Consider the following 12,610-nt stretch of genomic DNA (forward strand, 5'->3'; position numbering starts at 1 on the left):
AAGTTCAGAGATGTTCAATATGGCCCCCTCCACACACTCGAGCAATATCAACCCGATACTCCAACTCGTTCCACACTCTCTGTAGCATATCAGGCGTAACAGTTTGGATAGCTGCTGTTATTTCTCGTTTCAAATCATCAATGGTGGCTGGGAGAGGTGGCCGAAACACCATATCCTTAACATACCCCCATAAGAAAAAATCGCAGGGGGTAAGATCAGGGCTTCTTGGAGGCCAGTGATGAAGTGCTCTGTCACGGGCTGCCTGGCGGCCGATCCATCGCCTCGGGTAGTTGACGTTCAGGTAGTTACGGACAGATAAGTGCCAATGTGGTGGCGCTCCATCCTGCTGAAATATGAATTGTTGTGCTTCTTGTTCGAGCTGAGGGAACAGCCAATTCTCTAACATCTCCAGATACTGTAGTCCAGTTACAGTAGCACCTTCGAAGAAAAAGGGACCAAAAACTTTATTGGCTGAAATGGCACAGAAAACTTTCACCTTAGGCGAGTCACGTTCATACTGAGTTGCTTCCCGCGGATTCTCAGTGCCCCATATACAGACATTGTGACGGTTGACTTTCCCGTTAGTGTGGAAAGTTCACTTCTGCCGTACTCAATAACACACAAAAAGCTTTCTGTTGAGCGGTCGCCATCTTAGCATCAACTGACACGCCTCGAGCGAACAAATGTACAACTAAATGAAACTTTATAGCTCCCTTAATTCGCCGACAGATAGTGCTTAGCTCTGCCTTTTGTCGTTGCAGAGTTTTAAATTCCTAAAGTTGTGGTATTCTTTTTGAATCACCCTGTATTATGACCTTCACTCTACGATGGGATCCCTTACAGTGTTCTTTAAAATCACTTGTTCATTTGCATTCGTTGCACGAGTCAGAGACAAAGATACATTCTGAACAGCTCTGGCGAACGACACAGTGCAGTGTGTGGGACCGTCTCGCCGTAATCCGCCTCCTGGTTGTGTGTTGCAGGCGACGGTAGCTCAGGGCGGCGGCTCGCCTGCTCAGAGCGCCGCGCTGGACCACCTGCTGCAGCCGGCAGCGTCCTCCACGTGCACGCAGTCGGGGCAGATCGTCTGCAACCGGGCCTGCGACCAGGTAGGGCGCCACTGGGCTCAGCGTGTGCTGCCGCTTGCAGTACAACCTCTCAGGTCGAAACTCGCTTTTCCAGGCTCCCACTTGCCTCAACAGTACACACAGAGGCTACAGAAGTCAGTGATCCTCTTCATTTATGTACTGATTCCATCAGACGGTCACCTGAATAGTTTCTTCCAGTTGTCCATCGACTACCTGTGTCCATCTCAGGGTGATCCAAAAGTATTCATTCTATTTCACAAGCTTACATGTCTACGTGAATGAAGATAAATTTGCAGTCTTGTGCGTAAGTTAAAATTTACAGTTTCCTTTCCCCAACGAAGCATCAAATTTTACAAGAATATTCAGGGTAAATGGAAATACCATGTGTGTAGGGCCTCCAGTCGGGCAGACTGTTTCTATGGTGCAAGTCTTTCGAGTTGACGCCACTTCAGCGACTTGCGTGTCGATGGGGATCAAACGATAAGGACAACACAACACCCAGTCCCTGAGCGGAGAAAAATCTCCGACACAGCCGGGAATCGAACCCGGGCCGTTAGGCATGACATTCCGTCGCGCTGACCACTCAGCTAATAGGGGCGGACAATACACTCTACGTCCCGTAAGAGCGTGTGAAAATTTGCAGGTCGTAGAGGATGTTCCTCTGAACAATTTGAAGCAGGGAACCTGGCGATGGAGAAGCCAGCTTCAAGAGATAATAGCAGTAAACTCACATTGATGTACTTTTTTATTTACATAGGTTACAGTTAACTGCAAATGGAACCATTGACACAATGAACGTACCATCTGTACGGTACCTAGAAAGAAGATTACGGTTAATGAAGTAAAAGATCCACGCAGCGGACACCAAATGAAAAAAGCTACTCCTTATGTCTCTGATGTAGACTGCCATAAAAATGCGAAGGAACTGTTAATCAGAACTCAGGGAGAAGCTATAGTCTAATTCACAATCGATTCATTGATCTTAAACAAGACAAGACACCAAAATTATTAAAGAAACATCACACAAAAAATATTTATTTAACAAAAGCCTTACGAAAATGGGATCTATGGTGGACAAAGTGATCCGCTGGGGATCGACACACGACACAAACCAGAACACTACTCGCTCTATCTCACTTCATACACGTGAATCCAGGTTATGGCATCAAACTACACCACCACCAAGCATCTTTATTCCACCATACAAAAAAAGGAAAAATATGGTTCGAAAGAACAGGGTGCTGAGAAATAGATATTATAGCCCTACGTCGCAGCAGCGAATACTTTACCATCCTACTGGCCAAGGCGGCACACTACGATGCGTTCGGCGACTGAAGTCATGGACGGCGGCAATCTGTTATTAAATGCGCGTTGCCGAAAAATGCAAGTACGCGGTCTCGCGTTTGGTTAATTCAGAACGCAGGTACTTCCCTAAGAGCCTCTGAAACCCCGATGGATTCCAGTGTGCAGGTGGACCCGTCTGCTGGTCTGCCAAACCAAATACACTCCGTGCCACGACTGTGCGTGTCGGAATAAATGGTTCAAATGGCTCTGAGCTTTATGGGACTTAACTTCTGAGGTCATCAGTCCCCTAGAACTTAGAACCACTTAAACCTAAATAACCTAAGGACATCACACACATCCATGTTCGAGGCACGATTCGAACCTGCGACCGTAGCGGTCGCGCGATTCCAGACTGTAGCGCCTAGAACCGCTCGGCCACTCCGACCGGCGTGTCGGAATACGTCAAATGTTTTGCTATGTCGTAGCAAATGACGTAGCTGAAGGCTATGCTAACTATCGTCTCGGCAAATGAGAGCGTAATTTGTCAGTGAACCATCGCTAGCAAAGTCGGCTGTACAACTGGGGCGAGTGCTAGGAAGTCTCTCTAGACCTGCCGTGTGGCGGCGCTCGGTCTGCAATCACTGATAGTGGCGACACGCGGGTCCGACGTATAGTAGCGGACCGCGGCCGATTTAAAGGCTACCACCTAGCAATTGTGGTGTCTGGCGGTGACACCACAAAATTATTCGTACTCGTATGTTGGGTGCCTCCGTACCCGTCGTAGTAGCCGTCTTTCGAGAGGCACTTCGCCAAAAATCTTTGCCACATACAGAGAAAGCGGAAAAACGTCATGTCACAAAACGGACGAAAGTGTGTGTCGAGTCATCGCGACAAACGGTCTTTGAAAGGGATTTTGACGAAAAATAAGAGGACGACAGCTGCAAAAGACTCAGCAGAACTGAACGCCACACTGGCGCGCCCTATCAGTACAAAAAAAAAATAAAGGTGGAGTTCCATAAGCAGGAAATTGCCTGACCAGCTGGTATTCCAAAACGACTCATCACTGATGCAAATTCCCGTAACAGTAAAATATTGTGCCGAAGCCATAAAACCTGGACTATGGCGTAGTATAAGAAAGTCACTTGGTCTCATCAGTGTTCTTTCACACTGTTTCCATCTTCTGCCCGGGAGCTCTGTGATGATTTGTGTAGCCACATCTTGGTATTCCACGGGCCAAATGTTTAATCTCTAAAGGATTGCGTGATCATTTTGCAGATGGTACAATGTTTGTTCCCCAATCCGATGCTGTACTCCAGGACGACAGGGCCCATGTCCAGCAACGCGTATCGTCCAGGACCGGTTTTGTGACCACACCATACATTTTACGTGCGTACACATTCAATCTTGTCCTACCGTTTACAATTACGTTTACCATCATTTTCAATTATCTTTCACATATTATGTCACTGCTCTACAGCAGATGAGAGGAAGTGGCGACTGAGACAATAGGAGAGACAGACCTATAATATTGTATGGACGATCTGTTGAGAGTCACAAATATGAATTTGACACAGGCCTTGTAGTCAGTGACCGAGTTATGACGCAGATGAAAGAATTGTGTGAAATTAACACGCACACGCCTTACCAACAGATATACCGGGTCGATAAAAATATGGGAAGACCAAACCACAACACATTATCCTGCCCAGTACGATTTAGGGAATCTGTCGGTATTCAAAACAGGTGCTGGTCCGCTCGGAATGGACAAGTACAGGTCCTGTATGATTTTCTGCGAAAAGCTCGGAAGATCAGATAACGACGATGGAGGTGGATAGCGATCACCCTTCGTTTAAAAGTAGACCACAAAATCTCAATAATACTGAGATATGGTGACCGTGGTGGCCCGGGTAGATGAGGAAATTGGTCCTGGATGGTGTGAACTGTGTCATCAGAGGCCCTGTGGCCTTGAAACACACCACCACCGTAGAGGAACAGCCAAAATGGTCACACAATCGTTGGTAAGAATGCGACCTGGCAGAGTAACCATTTGGCCCATGGAATACCACGCTATGCCTGCCCAAATTTATCAGTCTTGTGATGTAAACTCGGCCAGATGTTGGAAACAGTGCGAAACAAGACTCATCCCACCAAATGACATTCTCTCATTTCTCCATAGTCCACGGTTTGTGTTTCCCTGGTATGTAATTTGGCTGACAGGTCCCCCACTATCAATGCGTCTTTACTAAAATGTCCATTTTTAGGGACAAGTTAGTTTAAAATATCGAGATCAGAGTGAACGACAATTAGATGGACAGGAACAGAGGGGTTAGCGAGGTTAAGAGCAGGACCCAGAGTTCAGTTTGTGCAAATCAGGTCCGAAGATATCTTAATGTTCCCTCTCTTTTCACAGATAACTGCCTGCGGTCATAACAGGCTGTTTACCATTGCACCGTTGTACCACTTACTAAAATTTATTGCCGGCCGGTGTGGTCGAGTGGTTCTAGGCGCTTCAGTCTGGATCCGTGGGACCGCTACAGTCGCAGGTTCGAATCCTGCTTCGGGCATGGATGTGTGTTATGTCCTTAGGTTAATTAGGTTTAAGTAGTTCTAAGTTCTAGGGGACTGATGACCTCATATGTTAAGTCCCATAGTGCTCAGAGCCATTTGAACCATTTTGTAAAGTGAGTTATCTACGGTCAATTGACAATCGCAATGAGAGCTGCCAGGTGAGCGTAATCACAAAGCTGTCCATGCTGCCACAGTAAGTTTTTCGGTACAGCTCGCATTATAATCATTACTCACGGCGATACAGTGAAGTCTTTTTACTATCTTCTTATCACACAGCCGGCAAGCAGCATCCTGCTGTGTAACTGAGCATGTGATTTCCATGTGCCTCATCTGAAGATAACGCTGAAAGTGTTCGAAAACTAGTTTATGGGAGTAAACAAGTATTGCAAAACAGTGATTGGTTGCAGGTTTCTGTATTTGCTTCCAACACAGTCACATCTTCTAAAACATCCATAATGGATAAGCTTAAATTAATATTTATATGAGGTTGCTCTACGTGGCAAGTTTATGAGCCCAAAAGAGAATGGAGAAAGAGATTTCCAGTAATGAAAAACACAAATCATGGTGGTAGTTTAAAGGTTTCTTTGAGCAGCTTATTTGCTATTGAGGGCATATTTAAACCTATCTATATAAAATAATATGAATGAACTTGGCAGTTAAATTAATCCTCGCGTGACTTACCAAATGAAACTTATCCTTACACACTTACAAATTGTGTTGTTGATTGAACAATACCGACAATTGTTGCCAAGAGAAAGTAATGTGTAAAAAATTGCTAGTTCAAGTATTAATTAGATAAGCTGAAGTCTCAGAAACAATCATTGATACATTATGTTTTATTGTAGATAATTTATTTCTTGTTGGGACAACCCGTGCAAGCTACATGTTTGTGCTGACAGTATTACATCAATAACTACACAAAGGAATCATTAAGAAAGCAGACACACTCTCATATAAATTATGAAATAAAAACAGTGAGACAATCTCCCTCTCCTCCAGACACACAGAAATGACTACAATCTTCATAAAAGATAAAATGTTACGCATCTGACTACAATAACAAAGTCTCCATTGATTTGTCTATACGCTCAAAGAAAAGTAGACGCATGCATGTACTTGTAATTGTCTTCACAGGGCTCAACTGAGTTCCGCATCTGACTCATGCAAATTAAGTGTACTCCACGTTATCACAACTCACTGAAGTTACTCTGACAAAGCAGAAAACCACAGACGATAGTTTGCTGTTGTGGAAGGTTGTAATATAACGAGGATCGTTGTTGTTGTTGTTGTTGTGGTCTTCAGTCCTGAGACTGGTTTGATGCAGCTCTCCATGCTACTCTATCCTGTGCAAGCTTCTTCATCTCCCAGTACCTACTGCAACCTACATCCTTCTGAATCTGCTTAGTCTGTTCATCTCTTGGTCTCCCCCCTACGATTTTTACCCTCTACGTTGCCCTCCAATAATAAATTGGTGATCCCTTAATGCCTCAGAACATTTCCTACCAACCGATCCCTTCTTCTGGTCAACTTGTGCCACAAACTTCTCTTCTCTCAAATCCTATTCAATACTTCCTCATTAGTTATGTGATCTACCCATCTAATCTTCAGCATTCTTCTGTACCACCACATTTCGAAAGCTTCTATTCTCTTCCTGTCCAAACTACACTCCTGGAAATGGAAAAAAGAACACATTGACACCGGTGTGTCAGACCCACCATACTTGCTCCGGACACTGCGCGAGGGCTGTACAAGCAATGATCACACGCACGGCACAGCGGACACACCAGGAACCGCGGTGTTGGCCGTCGAATGGCGCTAGCTGCGCAGCATTTGTGCACCGCCGCCGTCAGTGTCAGCCAGTTTGCCGTGGCATACGGAGCTCCATCGCAGTCTTTAACACTGGTAGCATGCCGCGACAGCGTGGACGTGAACCGTATGTGCAGTTGACGGACTTTGAGCGAGGGCGTATAGTGGGCATGCGGGAGGCCGGGTGGACGTACCGCCGAATTGCTCAACACGTGGGGCGTGAGGTCTCCACAGTACATCGATGTTGTCGCCAGTGGTCGGCGGAAGGTGCACGTGCCCGTCGACCTGGGACCGGACCGCAGCGACGCACGGATGCACGCCAAGACCGTAGGATCCTACGCAGTGCCGTAGGGGACCGCACCGCCACTTCCCAGCAAATTAGGGACACTGTTGCTCCTGGGGTATCGGCGAGGACCATTCGCAACCGTCTCCATGAAACTGGGCTACGGTCCCGCACACCGTTAGGCCGTCTTCCGCTCACGCCCCAACATCGTGCAGCCCGCCTCCAGTGGTGTCGCGACAGGCGTGAATGGAGGGACGAATGGAGACGTGTCGTCTTCAGCAATGAGAGTCGCTTCTGCCTTGGTGCCAATGATGGTCGTATGCGTGTTTGCCGCCGTGCAGGTGAGCGCCACAATCAGGACTGCATACGACCGAGGCACACAGGGCGAACACCCGGCATCATGGTGTGGGGAGCGATCTCCTACACTGGCCGTACACCACTGTTGATCGTCGATGGGACACTGAATAATGCACGGTACATCCAAACCGTCATCGAACCCATCGTTCTACCATTCCTAGACCGGCAAGGGAACTTGCTGTTCCAACAGGACAATGCACGTCCGCATGTATCCCGTGCCACCCAACGTGCTCTAGAAGGTGTAAGTCAACTACCCTGGCCAGCAAGATCTCCGGATCTGTCCCCCATTGAGCATGTTTGGGACTGGATGAAGCGTCGTCTCACGCGGTGTGCACGTGCAGCACGAACGCTGGTCCAACTGAGGCGCCAGGTGGAAATGGCATGGCAAGCCGTTCCACAGGACTACATCCAGCATCTCTACGATCGTCTCCATGGGAGAATAGCAGCCTGCATTGCTGCGAAAGGTGGATATACACTGTACTAGTGCCGACATTGTGCATGCTCTGTTGCCTGTGTCTATGTGCCTGTGGTTCTGTCAGTGTGATCATGTGATGTATCTGACCCCAGGAATGTGTCAATAAAGTTTCCCCTTCCTGGGACAATGAATTCACGGTGTTCTTATTTCAATTTCCAGGAGTGTATTTACCGTCCATGTTTCACTTCCATACATGGCTACACTCCATACAAATACTTTCAGAAATGACTTCCTGACACTTAAATCTATACTCGATGTTAACAAATTTCTCTTCTTCAGAAACGCTTTCCTTGCCATTGCCAGTCTACATTATATATCCTCTCTACTTCGACCATCATCAGTTATTTTTCTCCCCAAATAGCAAAACTCCTTTACTACTTTAAGTGTCTCATTTCCTAATCTAATTCCCTCAACATCACCCGACTTAATTCGACTACATTCCATTATCCTCGTTTTGCTTTTGTTGATGTTCATCTTATATCCTCCCTTCAAGACACCATCCATTCCGTTCAACTGCTTTTCCAAGTCCTTTGCTGTCTCTGACAGAATTACAATGTCATCGGCGAACCTCAAAGTTTTTATTTATTCTCCATGGATTTTAATACCTACTCCGAATTTTTCTTTTGTTTCCTTTACTGTTTGCTCAATATACAGATTGAATAACATCGGGGAGAGGCTACAGCCCTGTCTTACTCCCTTCCCAACCACTGCTTCCCTATCATGTCCCTCGACTCTTATAACTGCATCTGGTTTCTGTACAAATTGTAAATAGCCTTTCGCTCCCTGTATTTTACCCCTGCCACCTTTAGAATTTCAAAGAGAGTATTCCAGTCAACATTGTCAAAAGCTTTCTCTAAGTCTACAAATGCTAGAAACGTAGGTTTGCCTTTCCTTAATTTTTCTTCTAAGACAAGTCGTAAGGTCAGTATTGCCTCACGTGTTCCAGTATTTCTACGGAATCCAAACTGATCTTCCCCGAGGTCGGCTTCTTCTAGTTTTTCCATTCGTCTGTAAAGAATTCGTGTTAGTATTTTGCAGCTGTGGCTTATTAAACTGATTGTTCGGTAATGTTCACGTCTGTCAACACCTTCTTTTTTTGGGATTGGAATTAATATATTTTTCTTGAAGTCTGAGGGTATTTCGCCTGTTTCATACATCTTGCTCACCAGATGGTAGAGTTTTGTCAGGACTGGCTCTCCCAAGGCCGTCAGTAGTTCCAATGGAATGTTATCTACTCCGGAGGCCTTGTTTCCACTCAGGTCTTTCAGTGCTCTGTCAAACTCTTCACGCAGTATCGTATCTCCCATTTCATCTTCATCTACATCCTCTTCCATTTCCATTATATTGTCCTCAAGTACATCGCCCTTGTATAGACCCTCTATACACTCCTTCCACCTTTCTGCTTTCCCTTCTCTGCTTAGAACTGGGTTTCCATCTGAGCTCTTGATGTTCATATAAGTGGTTCTCTTATCTCCAAAGGTCTCTTTAATTTTCCTGTAGGCTGTATCTATCTTACCCCTAGTGAGATAAGCCTCTACATCCTTACATTTGTCCTCTAACCATCCCTGCTTAGCCATTTTGCACTTCCTGTCGATCTCATTTTTGAGACGTTAGTATTCCTTTTTGCCGGCTCATTTACTGCATTTTTATATTTTCTCCTTTCATCAATTAAATTCAATATTTCTTCTGTTACCCAAGAATTTCTGCTAGCCCTCGTCTTTTTACCTACTTGATCCTCTGCTGCCTTCACTACTTCATCCCTCAAAGCTACCCATTCTTCTTCTACTGTATTTCTTTCCCCCATTCCTGTCAATTGTTCCCTTATGTTCTCCCTGAAACTCTGATTCCATTAAAAAATTAAATAAATCGATTAAAGAATAATCAAGGCATGGCACATGGTTACGATGGTTACTAACAATGGATCCTGAGGATATATTACCATGATTCCTGAAAAATCATCCATGTAGCTAAAATAAATTTTGCATAACTGTTTATTTAATCAGTAGTTACAGATAAAAGCAATGACGTCACTCACCAAACAGAAAAGGTAATAGTTAATTACACGAACGTTCACTGGCTAAGAAGTCATACTATAAAAATTTAAACTCTCATATAAATTATGAAAGAAAAACAGTGAGACAATCTCCCTTCACGATACACACTGTCCAGTCACATTAATATGACCACCACCTTTGTTCGATGCCAACATGCATTAACGGGTCGCAGACCGCAGGTAGCACCACTAGCAGTGGGGGGGGGGGGGGGGGGAGGGGTGAATGGAGCGTGGGGCGGGGGGGGGGGGGCACGGAAAACAGTGCAGTCATAGTCATAATGCAGAAATGGAACGGTTGATCTGACGTCGAAAAAGGCTTGATCATTGGCTTCCGGGCCTTGATGGAATTGTTTCCGTAACCGCTAAGTTGGTAAACTGTTCGCGTGACGCCATGGTTAAGGTATACCATGCACGGCAATATGGCGTTATTCAAAACCAGTGCTGAGGCAACTGTGGTGCAGCATGGGCTGTGGAGATATGTACAAGCGAACAGACACGCAGGTGTTGAGTAAGTGACTGTCACGTGAACCAAGGGACTACCAGCAGTCTCTCGTCAACGACTATTTAGCAAACATTGTTGCCCATGAGCTTGGTTAATGCATCCATACTGACTGCAGCTCACTGGAGACGGAGGCTGGAATTTGCACGGCAATACCGCAGCTGCCTTTCTCGATAACAGGTAGCCGTTGGCGTGTATGTCGTGAAATGTCTGAAAGAAAACACCATGCAACAATCATTGGAAGGGGCCAGGCCGGACGAGGGAGTTCTATGGTCTGAGTTGTTTTCGTGGCTTTCCGTGGATGATCTCGTCATTCTGGACGGCACTACGCATCAACACAAGTATCCGTCTATTCATGGGGACCATGTCCATCCCTGCACGCATTTGGTTTCCCTCAGCATGATAGCATCTACCAGCAGGACAATGCAATGTGTCACACACTTACAGCGTAAGTACATGGTTCAAAGAGCACCAGGATGATTTTTCCGTACTCCCGTGGCCACCAGACTGCCTGGATTTAAGCCCAGTCTAGAACCTGTGGGACCACCTCGATCGGGCTGTTCGCTTCATGCATCCTCAAACGAGAAACCTAATGCGGCAGACCGCGTCACTGGAGGCGCCATAGCGCCTTCTCGCTGTCGGTACCTTCAAACACCTCATTGGCTCTCTTTCTGCACGTCTCGCGCTGAAAAAGGTGGTTACTGACACCTTTGACGTATGGTCACATTAACGTATCTGGACAGTGTATGTCGATTAATACTTCCAGGCGAACATAACGGATGCTATACGACGTGAAACTAATCGGGAATACGAGTTGTTCCCGACTGTACTGAACAAAGAAATTTCGCCAAACATCCTGAGAGAAAGACGCACAATTATCCTAACAAAACATCGTCTGCAGCCAAGAGGTTGCTCTTTCCTATTTGAACGAGGCTAGTCAGACGAGATATAAATGCTGATGGACAAGTACCGAATAAATACAGTGATTCATGTGGATGCCTTTGCAAAACCACTCACAGAATTTTTATGTCCTTAAGACATATAAAATCGGAATCGTGCGGGAAAAAAGTCACTGGAAAAACAAATCAGTTAGGAGCAATAGTAAAATTAGTTCCTGCAACCGATTTCACGTACAGTACATGGCTAGATCTGATCAAAGAAAACTGCAGACAGGGCGACGAGGTCTGCATGCTTCGTCTCCACATACTGCACTGTCAGCTCTAACATAACTCCTACACTCACGGGTCCAGCTACCATTCAGCGCCCGCAAAGAAAACACTCCCATAGCCTGTCCACGTGTCGGCTCAAAAATCAAAGTGCAAGGAAAGCGAGGATCGGCTATTCCGCGCATGCTACACGTCAGTAGCGGCGTTCTCGAAATAACCGTCCTGTTGTTACGGTACGAGGCTAGTAGCCATGTTTAGTCGTCTATACAGGTTGGTGGGATTTGCTTGAAAATATCACCAATGACGTAGACCTCAAATATTCCAGCTCGTCCATTTGCAAAGAAACAGAAAGCAGAAGAAAGAAAAACTACTCACATACAATGCGGTGCCGATTCTGAAATTGCATGATAGTTCCATAACTGTATCTTTCTTCGTGTCTTATTGTCTTCCAGTTGATGTTTTTCAGTTTGGTAACAGATCTGAAGTAACATCTCACAGACACTCTGACATTCATTCAAATATATACCACTGATGCATGTAGAATTTACATAGTAGGGAATAGCCAAGGCTAAATAGTTGTATTATAACACAGAATAATTAAGAATAATTATGTAGCATGTTGATATTGTGTTTGTTGTTTGGTTCCACAGTAACGAAGTTTACTGTGTGAGTATTCACAAACAGTTAATATCATTCTTGATGCGCATCTTCATATTTTCGAGGCGCAAACACTGATGCATAAAATTTCGGGCGAGCAGCCGCATAAATTCGACTTCTTCTTCTAATATTTCGGCGGAATACCGTCCATCCGTCTTCAGAGTGAGCCGAAGTGACTGATGCTCCAGCACTTGCTCCGTCCATATAAACCCGTGGACCACACCACTGCGCATGCGGCCACAGATACACAAGGCACCAGAGACGAGTATCATGATAAAATGAACAGTTTACTGAGTGACAGCACGTGCCGGAAGATCAGTAAATACTGCTTCGCTTCTGAATGCCTTCCCCCTTCCCTTCCACCGGAAGTTGTG

General features: G+C 45.6%; 1 protein-coding gene across 1 annotated transcript in view; it reads left to right on the top strand.

Moving 5' to 3' along the window:
* LOC124548699 overlaps positions 1–12,610 on the top strand; it is a 63,640-nt gene that overhangs the window by 17,440 nt on the left and 33,590 nt on the right. The window contains exon 2 of the mRNA XM_047125187.1: positions 984–1,109. Within this exon, the coding sequence (XP_046981143.1) occupies positions 984–1,109 (126 nt within the window). The remainder of the gene's footprint in view (positions 1–983; positions 1,110–12,610) is intronic.

This window comes from Schistocerca americana, chromosome 1, assembly GCF_021461395.2.
Source record: "Schistocerca americana isolate TAMUIC-IGC-003095 chromosome 1, iqSchAmer2.1, whole genome shotgun sequence".
NCBI classification, from domain to species: Eukaryota; Metazoa; Arthropoda; class Insecta; order Orthoptera; family Acrididae; genus Schistocerca; species Schistocerca americana.